The sequence below is a fragment of the Pelophylax lessonae genome (genome assembly GCF_965119305.1).
Source record: "Pelophylax lessonae genome assembly, chromosome: 8".
Classification (NCBI taxonomy): Eukaryota; Metazoa; Chordata; class Amphibia; order Anura; family Ranidae; genus Pelophylax; species Pelophylax lessonae.
The window spans coordinates 225875163-225893103 of NC_138775.1; the positions used below are offsets into that span (position 1 = coordinate 225875163).

The window sequence follows — 17941 nt, forward strand, 5'->3', positions numbered from 1 at the left end:
CCAATCTTCCATCTTGCCTTACAGTCGCTGGCTTAACGGCTTGGCTGTCTGAAGCCTGGTGCTGAAGGATAGTGGGTTGTCTAAATTGGTGATTCCCACGCTGCTGCAGGCTAGTAAACCTACTTCTTGGAAGATTTACCATCGTGTTTGAGGAGCGTACTTTGCTGGTGTGTGTTACTCTTGGGTTTACCCCCGCTCATTTTCGGTGACTCAGAGTTTGGCTTTCCTCCAACGAGGTGTTGAGCAGCGTTTGGCCTTGGTAGTTTTCTTTCAACGTTCTTTGGCTACACATTCTTTGGTTCGTTCAGGGAGCTCGCCACTTGGCATGTAATTTCAACTCCTTTGCTTACATTTTTCCAGAAGTTAGCCTTGGTGGCTTTTTCTTCTGCATGTAGGGTGTCGGAGCTGGCAGCTTTTGTCTTGTCCACCTTACTTGGTTCATGGAGATAAAGTGGTGCTTCGTCCTTGTCAGTCGTTCCTTCCTAAGGTTGTTTCTGGTTTCCAACTGAACGAAGACATGGTGTTGCCTTTTCTGTGTCCTAAGCCTAGGCATCCAAAGGAGATTTTGTTGCATTCTCTGGCTGTGGTTCGGCCATTCAGGGTGTACCTGGTGGCTACAGAGTCGTTTAGGAAATCAGACTCGCTATTTGTCCTTATGGATGGACCTCGCAAGGGTTTGGTCACATTTGACGTGATCATTTCCAGATGGATCAGTCTGTCGTGCAAGCCCCCCGTTTTGACGCTGCTGGGATGTCCCAATGGTCAAGAAGATTATGGAGCTGTGTCCATCAATGAACGAAAGCGAAAATTGGATTTTTTTCTTCTTACTGTAAAATCCTTTTCGCTGATGTTCATTGACGGACACAGCATCCACCCCTCTATTGAGTTGGGTTATATTTAGGGATGCACCGAAATTTCGGCCGCCGATATTTTCGGCCGAAAATGCTACTATTTCATTTCGGCCGATAGGGGGTTAAAAAAGCCGAAAATGTATGGCCGCTGATCTGTGAAAGAAGTGAGTCATTGACTTCCCTGTCCGGCGCGATCCGATGCAGTGCCTTCATTGTGATTTACAGCTTGTCGTCCCGGGGGAGAGGGACCAAGAATGCACAGTAACAAGTGTAGGAGGATCTCATTCTCCTCCGCGCCGATTGCTGCATCGCTCCACCCACCTCCTCCCTTCAGTGCCTTCACGTGGTGTTTGTTGTGGAGGAAGGTAATGTTATGTGCTGTGCTGTAAAAAAAAAAACTGTTTCTCCCATTTTCTCCTGCATAAATGTCAGTAGTAGAATGGATTCAGAGCCTAGTGCAGTGCTCACCCCCTTCTAATTGCAGTGCGCGAGTTAATAAAGGTAACCCCTTAGATCAAAAAAACTAAGAATCTGCGTTTAGGATAACAAATAAAGAAATTAAGAAATGTATATGTATAAAGAGATAATAGAGAGATTGGCTGCAGCCCACTTCAAGATATAACCCTGGGAGGGGTTTATATAATAGATATATAAAGAGAAGAGGAAGTGATTGGCGCTGCCGGTGAATATGTAGGATTCAATGTGAATATTCTCTATCAGCGTAGTGTGTAAACTGAGAAGGGAAAAAAATACAGATGTATATATGTGTGTATATTATTTATATATATATATATATATATATATATACAGTAAAAACCTTGGATTGCGAGCATAATTCGTTCTGGAAACATGCTTGTAATCCAAAGCACTCTTATATCAAAGCGAATTTCCCCATAAGAAATAATGGAAACTCAGATGATTCGTTCCACAAGTCCTTCAGTTTATAGTCTATATACAAAGATTATAGCAATGTGATAGGTTGTGTAACCATAAAATGTCCATCCACAATATGCAGCCTTCCCAAGGGGATTAGAAGCAAAATCTAGCAGAGCTACTCAGCTACAGAATATAAGCGAGATGAGAGGCGCCTTTTAAGTGTAGCAATATGGTTACATTTAATGAAGGTTCAACATTTAGCAACTCACATGGTTGATGATTAAAATAGACACACCTAAGTATGCAGGCATCCGGGATAAAGCTGTCCACATAGGCCATCTTCTGAACCACCAGCTCTCACCACTGTCAGTCTGCAATCCTGGAAGAATAGCCTGCAGTAGAGTGATCTGAAAGTGAGGCTTTGAATCACTCGAGGAGTGCAGCGGGGAAGGGATGATGAAGATGGCTGTGCGGTGGATGGTCTATGTGGACAGCTTTACCCCAGATGCCTGCATTCTTAGATGTGCCTGTTTTAATCATCAACCATGTGAGCTGCTAAATATTGAACCTTCATTAAATGTAACCATATTGCTACACTTTAGAGGCTCCTCTTCTTTTTTATACATGACGCTACTTGTATATCAAGACATCGCTTGTATATCAAGTCAAAATTTATTTTAAAAATTTGCTTGTCTTGCAAAGCGCTCTCAAACCAAGTTACTCTCAAACCAAGGTTTTACTGTGTGTATATATGTATGTATGTATATATATATATATATATATATATATATATATATAGAGGGAAATAAATTATCGATATATAAATAACCTCAATAATCTACATAATAAAAGTGTCAAACACGCCTATAATAAATAGCCCATAAATTAATATCAGCAATAAATAAGCAATATATTCAATATCCTATTAAAGCTCTCACTAATGTGGATAAAAAAAAAAGAATGTGTGGCTTATACAGTACATAAATATGAACTTAGCAAATATAGAATAAATATATATGAGCAATAACAAGTGCAGTAAAACGTATATCCTCGTGCACGAGGATATACATTTTACTGCACTTGTTATTGCTCATTTATATTCTATTTATTTAAGTGATTTGCTAAGTTCATATTTATGTACTGTATAAGCCACACATTCTTTTTTTTATCCACATTAGTGAGAGCTTTAATAGGATATTGAATATATTCCTTTTTATTGCTGATATTAATTTATGGGTTATTTTATTATAGGCGTGTTTGACACTTTTATTATGTAGATTATTGAGGTTAAAAAAGTCATTTTCGGTTTCGGTTTTCGGCCAAGAGTATCCTGAATTTTCGGTTTCGGCCCAGAATTTTCATTTCGGTGCATCTCTAGTTATATTTCTTCTAACACTGCTTGCAACAAAACTGAGTGCCTATAGCAGGAAGTGGGAGTATATCCCCTGGGACTGCCCCAAAGGCGTGGTAATGTTGTTTTTTTCTGCCTAGTGTCCTACTCCTGTAGGTGGCAGCATAACCCAATGGTCAAGAAGATTCTGGAGCTGTGTCTGTCAATGAACATCGGAGAGAAGGATTTTACAGTAAGACAAAAATCAGATTATTATCCCACTCTTCAAGACTCTGGTCTGGCTGCATCTCAGTTATGCCTTCCAGTTCTGGGCACCGGTCTTCAGGAAGGATGTGCTGGAACTGGAGAGAGTCCAGTGAAGGGCAACAAAGATAATTAGGGGAATGGAGGACATCCGCTATTAGGAAAGGCTGCAAGCATTGAACTTATTCTCTCTGAATAGAAGAGACGCTTGAGAGGGGATATGATATCAATGTACAAATACCGTGACTTAAACTGCGTAAAGGGTTCTTTACTGTCAGAGCAGTAAGGATGTGGAATTCTCTTCCACAAGCAGTAGTATCAGCAGGGAGCATTGATGGTTTCAAATCAAAAAACTATTAGATGGGCACCTTAACGACCATAACATACAGGGGTATACAATGTACTGTTAACTGCAAACACACACACATCATAGGTTGAACGGGAGGGACTGGTGTGTGTTTTTTTTTTTTTTTTTTTTTTTTTTTTTTTTTTAACCTCACCACTAACTATGTACATATGCTTTTTGAAACTGCAGTTTTTTTTTTTTTTTTTTTTTTTTTTCCTGATTGAAATTTATTAGTGGTGTTTTTCCCTGTCAGGAATTTAAATTCCTTTACTGTTTATTGAAGCTGTTTGAGACTGCAAATTTAGTGTATCAGTTCAGTGCAGTCTTTTTCAACCAGGGTGCCTTGAGGTTTCTTCAGGGTTGCCTTGGCAAAATGCCTAAAAATTTATCATAAATTGTATACAAGCCAGCAAGTGGATGAAGCCGGCCTATTACACAAAGCCACAGGTTATCATTGTGCACCATTACGACTTTCTAGGCATCCTAACAACCAAAGACATCATCAGTTAATATGGAGGATGTCTGTTGCCTCCAAAGAATCCTTGTTTGACCCACCTGTGCCCCTCTCCCTCAGCACTGGGGTGATATTAGCTGACAGAGAAATTGAGGGGGAATAGAAACACTAGAATACTAGTCAGTGCCAGTGTGCAAAAGCGTATTTGCTTTGGAAGAATAAATCCCCTCTATTGTTGGGTGTCCTACATGTGGATGTTGCTGCGTTATATAAACCTATTAGTCTTTTTTTCATTTTAGAATTGGGTGCCTTTAGACCATAGTCAAAAGGTAAGTTAAAATGTACCTTGAGATCATCTATAATTTTAAAGGGTGCCTCCACTGAAAAACGGTGAGAAACACAGGTCCAGTGTATAGTCTGACACAAGAAAAATAAAGTTGGTTCTCCCCATTGCCTGTATTCCCTATCTCAGCTACTCAAGTAAATCAATGTTCATTTAAAGTGGTAGGGAGTAGATACATTGAAACTACTAAATTAATATCCTGTGTTTTTTGTTTTAGTGTGAGTTGTGCGTTCTCTGGTTTATTCAGTATAACATGCTCTGTCCACAGTGTCGTTCCTGGGTATCCTTTGCAGAAGCCCATTAAAGACCCACCACTGTGATGATACATCCTGTGCTGATCCGCTTCCTGCTATCAAGGTGTCACTTGACTGGATGAAACTGCGTCCTAGTGTATTCCAGGAGACTGCTGTGGAGGAAAGACAGTAGTGAGTCATAATATTAAAGTGGACACTCTTCTCTGATACAAAGAAGAAGCTACTTTTTCTTTCCAGACAACATTTTATAAAACTTCACAAAATGTAGTGACCTGTAACAGTCATTCGAAGGTAATGCCCTGGTGGCCAAAGCGTAGCCCACTGGCCATCTGCATGTGGGCTATTGGGCATCATAAAGAAGGCAGACCGTCAGTAGGGAGCTGGGTGTAAGAGAGACTACTGTGGGTGGGGTTATCTCTGCCCACAGTACTAGCAAAATCCTGGCTTGGGGGGGATAGGGAGAGCAGCGTGGGAGCATGTGATGGATAAGTAATGGGGAGTGCCAGTACGCGATACTTGGGAAGGATGGGGTTAACTTTCACTGCCAGGCCATAATGCAGGGGGAGGAGGGAGGGTTAACTTATACTGCCAGTCCATGATACAGGGGGAAGGGGGTTAACTTTCACTGCCAGTCCATGATGGGGGGGTGTTAAAGATCACGGACACCAGGGGCGTTGTTGTTGCACTCATTGACCCAAGTGTTGGGGGCTAGGTTTGCACTTAATGACAACAATGCTGGGGGGTTATGTACTCCTACTTCAGTGTGCATTGCGATACACTTCAAAAAATGCAGCAGGAACAAAGTTTGAGCACTGCGATACAAAAATGCACTGCTGTTGTGTGGCCCTCTGGAGGTGTTTGGGGCTGCACTTGAGACCCTCTATAATGTTCTGGTTGACCACCACTAAGTTAAAGATTTCTGCTGTGGGTTGTTAAATGTTTCACATTGTTCTTAGGCTCTATTTATACCTATGCAAGTACAAAGCTGTGCTCACAGTTTTGTATATTTAGGGCTTCGGTGTTTAGGGCAACCCATTAATTTTAAAGGGCTGCCGTATGCACGGCAATTACACATAGCATAGAGGCTACATTCATATGGCCACGGGTGTCTGCCAGTGAGAATCTCTAGATTCACTGCATGCCCACACTGTGTGAAAAGCAGTAGCTGTCAGATTTGTACTCATCTGAGCGGTTACAAGCGAATATAGCCACCGACCCTTGGCCCTAGATGCATTCGCGCTTCTGTGAATTCTGACTGCACACAAACTGGCCACAGCTAATCAGCCAGTTTATATGTGGGCATGGCACAGAGTGTTGTTGCGTCTATAGATGGTGTCTAGCCACCTCTGAATGAAGCAAACTATGCCCACCTGGCCACCCATGTGCATGTAGCCTTAGTCAGCCATTTTAAAGTAATGTCATTAGAATCATATGAGGCTGCCATTACTGACCGCCTTCTGCAAAATGCTAGTTTTTTGGCCGTATCTAGATATTTATGTCACGGACCTAAAGCAAGCATGCAGTAAATGAAAGTTGGGGAACAAAGTCTTTTAAAAAGAGAGGTCCGTAATGGCAGCCTACGTATTTCCCTAAAACAGGTGTCCCTTTTGAAATAGCCTTCTTTGATTTATATGTAAAGTGATAAATGTATGCAATTCCAACATCCCTTTGAATATACAAAGTGTACAAATTCCAAGAAAAAAAAAAGATTTTAGGCATGACAGCTCAAACTTTGTTAAAAATGAATGCGTTTTGAAGCACTTTGATCAAGGCCTGGAGGTAAGTTGGAGTGAATGACAAAGTGTTTATCATCCAAAAAGAAAATATTAAAACCACATTCCCTGTGATGCAGTCCCTGAACCTGCCAGGGAAGCTGGACCGATGCTGGGATTTCCTCAATCCAGGTACTTGCCTACCCTGCGGTTCCAGCATTGTCCTGCTGTGATACACTTCTCTTGTTCCACTGCTCTGGTCCTGCACAGCCATCTTTCTCCTTGACGTCATCTGGTGGTGCTGCTCTCTTCTCAGTTTAGCCCCACCCCCTTCAGCGTTCATGATGGGTGCAGATGCCTGCTGGGGTATGTAAAGTGCATATCCCAGGAAGCTCCAGTGCAGCTGGTCATTTTTGGCAATGCTAGAATGAATAAAGGTCAAGCCAGGACGTTGGGGGGGACTTGTAAATAGCAAGCAAAAAATTTAAATGGATGGGGTTTTGTGCAGCGGACAGGGGAGGGATGGAGACAAAGTTACATCATAGTGTTTTGCTTTTAACATTTGCCTTTTTTCTGCAGTGTGTGGCCGTGGCTAATTTCTCTGGTAAACAGTTTCCATGTACTTGAGGAAGACCTAGCCAGTGCCAACAGTAAGTAGCATGCATTTCCCTGTTGAATTGCCTATAGAGAGCTCCGATTTTTTGTTTTTTAATTTTAAAAAGTATTGTACAGAGGCAGTGGGTGCCTTGGCTTGTTTAGCAGCCTTGTTCCCACAGTGTTGGGCTAGGGTTACATCAGTTCTTACGCATAGTGTATGTAACATCAAGACTGATCAATAATGGCTTTTCACTTCTGTTCCTGCTTGCCATTCTAGACATTGGGGGTAGAGATGGATGTAAGCATGCTTTTTGCATAGTTTGAAACCTGAATTACCTTTAGGACCTTAGAGGGGTTCCAGTCTGGGCAAAAAATATTTAAAGTCAGCAGCTTCAAAAACTGTAGCTGCTGACTTTTAATCTAAAAACTTACCTGTCCAGGGATCCAGTCAAAAACCAGGTGTTTACAATCAAACTAGTCAAACGATTCAGCAGCCACATATGCAGTTTATTTGCCTCAATAAAACAGAGAAGTATAGCGCTTTAAAAAAAATCACACCAAGGTGCATATAAAGCCATTTTTCCTTCTCCAAAGACAGTCCTTGATAGGGTCCTTGATAGGGTGAATAGGGATATAACCTTATGCAGAAGACCACCTCCACAGAAGCACACACAGCTACTTACCAAATGTGATTTGACCACCCTATTACAGGTGGTCAAAACACGCAGTAATGCTCCAGTGATGGTTTAGAGGGTGGTCAGATCCATCAGCTATTTGTTCCAATCTTAAGCCCCTTCAGATCAGGATGGTCAAACAGCATGCAGAGTTAGTTTCCCAGTAAGCGATATACAGAGCTGGATCCACAGTATATAGGTGCATCTCAAAAAAATTTAATTATTTCAGTAATTCAATTTAAAAAGGGAAATTCATATTCTATAGAATCATTAAACACAGAGTGATATATTTCAAGCATTTCTTTCTGTTAATATTGAGGATTATGGCTAATATTGAGGATTATGGCTTACAACTAGTGAAAACCCAAAATTCAGTATCTCGAAAAATGTGAATATTGCGTAAGACCAAAAAAGGATTTTTAATACAGAAATGTTGGCCTACAGAAAAGTATGTCCATGTACAGTATAGTATTCACTCAATACTTGGCCGGGCTCCTTTTGCATGAATTACTGCATCAATGCGGCGTGGCATGGAGGGGATCAGCCTGTTGCACCGCTGAGGTGTTATGGAAGCCCAGGTTGCTTTGATAGTGGCCTTAAGCTCATCTGCATTGTTGGGTCAGGTGTCTCTCATCTTCCTCTTGACAATACCCCACAGATTCTCTATGGGGTTTCAAGCACAGTGATACCATGATCATTAAATCAGGTATTGGTACTTTTGGCAGTGTGGGCAGATACTGATAAATGAAATCCGCATCTCCATAAAGCTGGTCAGCAGAGGAAGCATGCAGTGCTGTAGAATTTCCTGGTAGAGGGCTGCGTTGACTTTCGACTTGATAAAACAATGGACCCAACACCAGCAGATGATATGGCTCCCCAAATCATCACTGACTGAAAGCTTCAAACTGGACCTCATGCAACTTGGATTCTGTGCCTCTCCACTCTTCCTCTAGATTCTGGGACTTTGATTTCCAATTGAAATGCAAAATATACTCTCATCCGAAAAGAGGACTTTGGACCACTGAGCAACAGTCCAGTCTTTCTTTTCTCCTTAGCCTGGGTAAGACGCTTCTGACATCTATGTTTCAGGAGTGGCTTGACATAAGGCATGTGACAGTTGTGGCCCATGTCCTGGATAAGTCTGTGGCTCTTGAAGCACTGACACAAGCCGTAGTCGACTCCTTGTGAATCTCCCCCAAATTCTTGAATGGCCTTTGCTTCACAATCTTCTCAAGGCTGCAGTTATCCCTGTTGCTTGTGCACCTTTTTCTACCACACTTTTTCCTCCCACTCAATTATCCATTAATATGCTTGGCTACAGCACTCTGAACAGCCAAATTCTTTAGCAATAATCTTTTGTGACTTGCCCTCTTTGTGGAGGGTGTCAATGAGTTTCTTCTGGACAGTCTTCCCCATGATTGTGTAACCTACTGAACCAGACTGAGAGACCATTTAAAGGCTCAGGATACCTTTACAGGTGTTAAGTTAATTAGCTGATTAGAGTGTGATATCATGAGTCTACAATATTTAACTTTTTCACAATATTTTAATTTTCTGAGATATTGAATTTTAGGATTTCACTAGCTGTAAGCCATATTCCTCAAAATTAACAGAAAGAAATGCTTGAAGTATATCACTCTGTGTGTAATGAATCTATATAATATAAGAGTTTCACTTGTTGAATTGAATTGCTGAAATAAACCTTTGATATATACATTTTGAGATGCACCTGTATGCATCTCAAGGAAAGAAACAAAGCCTCCTTTTAATGCAATTCTATGCTTTAAACCAGTGGTCCTCAACTCCGGTCCTCAGGGCCCACTAACAGGCCAGATTTTAAGTATTACCTTGGGGAGATGCAGACTAGAGTACTGTAATCACTGAGCAGCAAATTATATCACCTGGGATGTATTTCAGTTATCTTGCAAATCTAGCCTGTTAGTGGGCCCTGTAGGCCAGGGTTGAGGACCACTGCTTTAAACTATGCATTTTTAGCAAGCATTAAGGGAGCTTTAAAACCAGCCATCCCTGATTTTCTAGTTGCTTTTAATGTGAAATTATTTATCCTCAAAGTCACAACATAAAGCCGGCCTCAGATGGTTCGAATCTCAGCCGTGATTCAAACCATCTATGGGCAGGCTGATTGTACCCAAGTTGATGCATTGATCAACTTTGGTATAACCAGCAAGTCTGATTTTCAGCACATGATTATTGCCTGGCACTAATCGTGTTCTCCCGGCAACTATGGCTACCGCACCCCCCACCGAGAATACAGTAGCTCTGCGGGAGGGATTCCTCCATCAACACTGACTGTGTTAATGGGGAAATCAAGCAATTTTCTTTCCTGCAACCTGTGGTTGTATGGTGGTATATTATGTACAAAGATACTTGTGTGACATCAAAACCATTGTACCACCTTGTGTAAGCACCATGTAACAGTGGAGACCCTGTCACTGGCAAGACAGCAGCACAATCGCTTTTGGGAGGTCGCAATGGGGGAGTGGAAACACACACCTGCTTTCATGTTTCGTTGCTGGAGGAGCAAGGTGCTCTCTCACCGGTAATTTGGGTTATGAAACATTTAAGGATGTGAAAGAGTTATAACTCACCGGTGAGGAAGCAACACATTTAAAACCTGACATGTGGCCTTATGGTTTCTGGAGATTCCCGCCTCTCGCCAGCAACAGAATCCCTAGTGTCACATTGTCCCAAGACTGCATAAACTCTTTAGCATTTCATAAATATGTGGTGCGTGTGGTTTGGAAATGTAGGTTTCCGAAAATTACATTGTTTTGTTCTTGTGCCACCAGTGTTGCCACTTCCAGAGGAATTTGAGCTGCAGGGATTCCTTGCTCTTCGGCCTGCATTCAGGTAAGTGTGGATCTTATTATGCACTGTAAAGTGAAGTTTGCTGTTCTTCAACCATGGAAACACAATGGTACTGTCAATATCTACAACAGGAACCACCTCAAATGCATATAATACCCATTCTTTATTTTTCTAAAAGCTCAATAGCTGAGCTCTTTTCATTCTTTAACCCCTCCCCCTGGGTACTGACCTATTTAACCAGGGTTGGCTTGCACATTTTTCACAATTTTTACATTTTTAGGTTCTGTTGTTTCTGCATAACGTTGTCATTGCTGAAAGGGTAACTCCATTTTGTGGGTAAAAAAATAGAAAATAAAGAAAACATATAGCATATACAATTGTGACACAAGTCATATTGCAATTAAATGTTATTAAAAATACCCTTTCCTTTTTGATTCAGCAGCTCTGTCATTTTCTGTAAAATGCAATCTGGCTACCTGGAGTTGTTCTGTACACAAATGCTGTACTGAACACCTCCTAGAAACTTTGTTTCTTGCTTGTGTGATTGGCTCACTGATTTTCCCAGAAGTGTGCCCTAATATACAAGTCAGATTCCAGGCTTCCCCTGCAACAAAAATGTTGTTTTTGGTGAGATACTCCCAATAGGAAATCCCATGTAAAGGGACGCAGGCCCACAACTTTCCTCAGTGCCCTGCTGGTGCAGCAGCTGATTGAGAATTATGAAACCACTCCCATTAGATTCAGTTTCCCACGTGGACACAGACAAACCATGATTTCTTCAAAATAACAAAAGGTAGGAATCTGCAACAAAGTTTGTTAAAATATTTGCAAAGTACACATCACCCAGAGGGGAATGGTTTTATCTCAACAAAAGTAGAGTTACTCTTTAAGCTAACAAAGTAATACATGTTACAGATTTGTATGACAAACTAGGCTTACTTTTGGTGTTGTACTCTAGCAAAAAAATTTATTTTTTGTGCAAACCATAGGCAAAGTAACAAAACTTGCTTTTCCTTCTATCTCGATTAGTGACAAAGGGGTAGGAGGGACAGCATTTCAATTAATTTTTTTTTTTTAGGGTCCACAACTTGTAACTGAGGTGTCTTTGATGTAAGGACTGTGATTAACAGCCTGGATTTTTATGCTGCATGAGATGTCAGCACCCAGTAAAATAACTTGGTCTTGGTGAAATTCTTAAGCACTAATGAACGATTTATAAGTTAAATAGTTCCTATATGATGGTGATTTCTGCAAAACTCTGACATAGGAAACTTTTTCTTCATTTTGCTCTCAATGGAATATTTTGTCCAGGGCATATGCATGTAACTTACCTGAATAGAATACATACTCTGATATATCTTTGTGACCTGTTTAGGAACCTTGATTTCTCTAGAGGTCATCAAGCCATTATAGGAGATCGGGAGACCCAGCATCGTCAAATGCGACCAGTACGTCTTGTGTCATTGGGAAAATGGATCTGTGAGAACCAGCCAAGGTGAGTTCTTTTAACAGCTCTTTAAATATTTGATGTTACAGATCCCTACATACACCTGTCTGTTACCTTTTTAAAGCTTTCTTTTATTTTTTTTTATCTAGCGTTCAGAGCACCTAGAGTATGCTCTGCTGAAATTTTACAACCGTATTGAAGTTTTCAAATATGTTAAAAATATTCATGTGCTGCCAAAAGATATGAAACTTGCATTTGTAGTGTGTCAGATCAATCCACAAAACAAGTCCAAAAACAAATGCCCTCTCTTGACATGAGGCTGCATGGAAGGACTGCTCCTCTTTATGTGGAGGCATCATTCTAAAATTCCCTTTGCTTAGTAAGACCTATATTTCTCTCTCGTACATTAACTGACACAGCTCCTGATCTTCATAACCATTGGGTTACACTGCTCCCTACAGGAGTAGGACACTAGGCAGAAAAAAAAATCTGGCTATGCCTATGGGCAGTCCCAGGAGGTATACTCCCTCTCTCCCTGCTTTAGGTACTAGTTTTTTTTCTGCCTGGCAAATTTTTTAGATCAAGGTTTTTTCTTCTGTTTTTTTCCTGTGAGATCTACAATCAACTGCTGGACTGGGTGACAGGCTGGATAATCTAGATCCAGTGGTCACCCCACTCAGTCTGGCCAGCGAGCGCGTGTAGACCTCAGCTGTGCGCTATGTTGACTGCGACATAGCGCAGAGCTGAGGTCTGTGCTATGTCAGCCGCAACATAGCCCCGCTGGATGGGGGCTTGCCTGCGAGTTAAAAGCCTCACTAGGTCGCATAGGACTGGGTCTCGGCCTGAGTCGCATCATTCCTCCTGGACGACAGCTCCCCATTTCGATGGAGAGGAGGTTCTGTCTGGAGCGTGCCTGATATGGTAAGGAACTGTCCCCCCCTGGAGCCCATGGGATGGTCGCACCCCTGGGCTCTCCTCCTTCCTGTTAAGCACCCCCCTCTTCTGTCTGGTGGTCCCTGTGGGCCATCTCGCCCCCCTCCAATGACGCTGGGGCTGTGGGGTGGTTTGATCCACCGCCTAGGGTGGGGGCAGGGTGCTGTGCTGGCGATTGGGGGGTGCGCCGTCGGCGATGAGGCAATCAGCTGTGGTGGGGGGGGGGGGTTGTACCTTGTGGGGGCTCCTGATAGGGGCCCCACCTCCTGCCTGTGCCGTTTTCTGAGGCCTAGGGATCCCTGGGAGCCTCGTAGTGCTGCCATTTTCTTGTAGCCTGTGTGCTTTATGCACTGCAGCCATGTTTGTGTAGTCTGGCGGCCATTTTTTTGGTGGTTTGCCATTAAAAATAGCGGCGGCCATAACAGTGGAGCTCTCTGGGCGGTGATTTTGGCGGTTGGTGCCCCTCCTCATGCCCTGGTGCTGACTCCTGGATCTTTTTATTTCCTGATCGCCGTTCAGTGCAGATTCTGCTGATAGCTGCGGTGCCTGGATTCTGCAGAGTGGTGTGTCTGGTGGGGTCCTCTCACTCTCTACTGCGGATCGATTGGTGCTCTGTGGCTGGCAATCGGGTGGGCAGCCTAAGCGGTGGGGGTTGTCCCTTAGTGTTTTAAACTTTTTTGTGGGGTCCCCCTGGTGACTCATTGGAGCACATCTCTCCACCTGATCCCCTCTCTGAGGCTGTGGGGCCCTACAGGTCCCATCCATCCATCGATGCACTGACGGCGGTCCTGGAGTCCTTGTTGTCCCAGGGAGAGGCGACTTTTGGGCGATGGGCTGGCAAAAAGTGCCCCCCACCTTCTCTTGCCTCCTGTGTCTCATCCGATCCTGAATCGGATTCTACCTCCATGGACGTGGGTCATAATGCTGGGTCTACAACTAGTATTTCTGCACGCAGGGTGTTGGAACTGGCGGTGTTATCCTGTCCACCTTACCTAGTGATTCACAGGGATAATGTGGTTCTTCACCCCTGTCCTTCGTTTCTTCCTTAGATTGTCTCTGATTTTCATTTGAATGAAGACATTGTGTTGCCTCCCCTGTGTCCCAGGCCTAAAAATTCGTAGGAAATTGCCTTGCATGCCTTGGATGTGGTCTGGGCAATTAGGGTGTACCTGGCAGCTACGGAGTATTTCAGGAAGTCAAGCTCTCTATTTGTGCTCACGGATGGACCTCAAAGGGTTCTCCGCTTCCTCTGCGACCATTTCCAGATGGATCAGACAGACGGTGGTTCAGGCCTATTCTATCAGGGGTCAGGTTCCTCCTTTCCCTGTCAAGGCGCACTCTACTAGGGCGCTTAGTGCCTCCTGGGCCTTCTGTCATCAGGCTTCAGTGACGCAGGTTTGAAAGGTGGCCACCTGGTCGTCTGTGCACACTTTTACGAAGTTTAATAAAGTGGATGTATTGGCATCGGCGGATGCTTCTTTTCAACCGCAAGGTTTTGCAGGCTGCTGTTTATGGGCACCTGATCCTCTTTGAGGGTGTATTTTTTCAAGTGGGCTCCGGTTGTTTGGTTGAGCCTCTGTTGCCTGGTTGGCTCTTTTATCCTTGAATTTTTTGGTTGTTCCCACCCCTCATGTTTTACAATGCTTTGGGACATCCCAATGGTTATGAATACCAGGAGCTGTGTCTGTCAGTGAACGAAAGAGAAAATGGGATTTTTGATTTACCGTAAAATCCATTTCTCTGATGTTCATTGACTGACTTAGCATCTACCACTCTGTAGAGTTATTCTCCTGACACTGCTTGTTACATAAATGAGTACCTAAAGCAGAGAGAGAGGGAGTATAACCCCTGGGACTGCTAATAGGCTTAGCCAGACTTTTTTCTGCCTAGTGTCCTACTCCTGTAGGGGGCAGTATAACCCAGTGGTTAAGCAGATCAGGAGTTGTGTCCGTCAATGAACATCAAGAAATCGATTTTAACGGGATGTCAAAAATCCAAGTATTACATACATCTTACCAGTTTTTTACATCTGGTAGTTAGTGTTTTTATTTCATGATAAGAATATTTTCAGATTTCATGATAAGAATATTTTCAGAAAGTACAGTAAATACCGGTTGACCTTGCCAGAAATGCACTGTCCAAACTACTGTAAACTACAAATTTCCCCACAGTCCATATAATGGAAATGAAGAGGTATATGTTCAGTTAAATAGAGCAGCCTAGATTGATAACTGCTTTCTCTATAAATACAGTGGAGTAAGTGAGCATTGCAACCCTGGAACAGGAAGTATGTCATTTTGCAAGATTATTAGGTGTGTAAAAGAGGGGCTGGGAGCATGGGAAAGAGAATCCAATGCAACCAGCACATCCAAGGACTGATAAATTGAATGTGTGTATATGTATGTGTATGTATGTGTATATGTGTGTATGTATATATATATATATATATATATATATATATATATATATAATATGTGTGTGTGTATGTGTATATATATATATATATATATATATATATATATATATATATATATATATATATATATATATATATATATAAATATAGTTTTAGATGTCTAGAACACTCTTAAAGGAAACCTGTACAGCGATAAATATGAAAGCTGACTTCCTTGTTACACAGCAACCTGAAACCATTCTGCAGTGTTAAAACAGCCCCACCTGTATTGTAATATTGCACTACAAAACAAGATCTTAGAACTGGAGATTGCTTGGAGTTTCTCTAAAATCCAGGAGATCTGTGGGAAGTAATCCCTTCGGTGTTGCACGGATAGATTACTCTAATATCCTTTTGATGTTTGTTCAAAATAAACTCTCAGATATGTATTCTTCAATGCTAAAATATAACTATTTCCTTGACAGGCTTATGCAGTGTCGCAGCGTTGATGGCGAAATTCGATTTTCCACGGATATCCCAGAAATAATGATTGAAGATGCAGTTGATGCGGAGGACAGGTCCTCTCCACAGGACAACAAGCATTCAGAAACTCGATCTGAGGGGAGTCCTGGTTTAAAATCTGTACTGTCCACTGGGCGTAGCCTGAGCTGTGAATCCTCTGAAAAGCCAGTGGTGACTTTTAAAGAGAACATTAAACCACAGGAAGTAAACCGGGAATTGCCAGCACGAAGCTACACCAGAACAGTGAACGCTGGCAAGGAACAAAGAGACTATAGCAAGGGCATGAATGCTGCAGGTAACAAGAAGGAAAATAACAATAAAAGGAAGAATGATCCCAAGAAGACAACTGCTGCTGAGAAAAACCAGGAACCAGCAAAGCAGAGCATTGCTGTACAGGTATGTGTCCCAATGAAGACCAGCCCTGGCAGCTATGTAGTAGCAGGACTGATAAAAATACTGAGACACAGCATGCTTAAGAGATTGGCACAAAACATTTGTTTGTTCCTTTGTAAAAGCTTCTTTTGGCTGACTCCTGAAAGCCTAATACATAGGGGCCGAATATCAGGCAACATCGTCTAGTTCAATAAAAAACGCCCGATGTTTGGCCACTGTGTATGGCAGCCAGTCAGGCAGAAGCTGGCTGTGCATGAAGGAAAATCAATGGCTGAGAGCACTGACTGGAGTGTTCTGGCGAGGGACATTAGCACAGAACACTAACTCAGACCACAATAGCACAGCAGGGGAGATTGCTGTACTAACATCAGATTGTTAGTACAGCGGCTCCGATCCGAGCTGGGCGTTTTTTTTTTTTTGTTCAACTCAGACGGCCTGGTCCTGGATTCCAACTGCAATTAAAGGATAGAAGTATGGAAATATGGCAACTGCCATTGCTGGCTTGCTTTTGCAAATAACAAGCACAGGGTTTATGTGCATATCGGGTATCATGGCACTTCACTGACTGGATGCTTGTAATGTGAAGGGGGTCAAGTGGAGGGAGGATGATAGGGAGCAGTGCTTTGTTGGGTTATGTGAAGTGGGGAAAGTGCTGGTGGGGAGGTAGATTTGTAGGGTTGCTGGGGGGGGGGGGGGTGATGTTAAGGGGCTCTCTCATTGCTTTTCCCCATGCCTCTGGCTCTCTGCACTTCCTTAATAATGACAGTGGTGAATGCTAGGGGGAAGGAAGCCCCCTAAATGGCATAATCAGCTGGGACAGCAGCTCAGTCTGCCATTTGGTGATGTGATGCCTGTAATAAAGCAAGCATGAGGTCTACAGCCTTGGAACTTTGCCCTTCAAAAGCAAGTCCATGAAATCTGCTTAATCATGCAGACATACAAAATATATTCACCAGCACATCCAGGGGACTTTGTTTCAGTAATTTATTTAATTGGAGTGCTTTCCTGGTCCAATTCTATGGAATTGTCTCAGTGCCGGTCCCTGTCTCTGAAGTCTCACCTTATAAAGTATGGCTGTTTGAGCTAAAGTACTGGGAGCTGCCTAACTATTTGCACCAGAGTATATTCCCGCGCCAAGTGGAGAATCCTAAAGTTTCTGAATAAATAAATGTATGTGTTGCAGCTGCTATAGTGAAAGTGCGAGTGCTCAAGTATAAGTGAAGTAATCAAATATATTAACTATAGCGCTTGCAAAAAATATTTGCATAATTTACTAATAATCTATAAAGCTGAAAATTCAAACTATTAAGTGCACATATATCCCCGTGATCTATTATAAATGAATAAGTACCCTGAAAATATAAATAATTAAATACAATATACTGATCAGTAGGTCTCTAAATTCATATAGTGCCAAAACAGTTCATAAAATTAAGTCCATACACAAGAGTTCGTTGTTTAGAGTGAAGTAACTTCTTGATAGTGAATATTATTAAATAAATAGATAAAGGTGCACAATGAAAAGTGCTGTAGTGATAGATCTTCCACTCTATCCCTGGTGTCAATCCTTGTGCTCCTCTGTGACAAAAATAGAGAGATTTCACACTCACCAGATTGTGTGGGCCCTATGTGCCTTACGACACTAGGACCACAAGAGCTTTATGACCCCCAGGGTCTGGGTGCGTTCCCTCCAAATGGATACTTTCTCCTATAAGAGCGCT

General features: G+C 42.4%; 1 protein-coding gene across 4 annotated transcripts in view; it reads left to right on the plus strand.

Annotated features, from left to right (window-relative positions):
• The window catches only part of SMG7 (SMG7 nonsense mediated mRNA decay factor), a 130093-nt gene that overhangs the window by 67065 nt on the left and 45087 nt on the right, over positions 1-17941 (plus strand). For all 4 annotated transcript variants that reach the window (XM_082266017.1, XM_082266018.1, XM_082266019.1 and 1 more), the window contains exons 10-14: positions 4733-4889; positions 7010-7080; positions 10512-10572; positions 11906-12025; positions 15791-16223. In XM_082266017.1, the coding sequence (XP_082122143.1) occupies positions 4733-4889; positions 7010-7080; positions 10512-10572; positions 11906-12025; positions 15791-16223 (842 nt within the window). The remainder of the gene's footprint in view (positions 1-4732; positions 4890-7009; positions 7081-10511; positions 10573-11905; positions 12026-15790; positions 16224-17941) is intronic.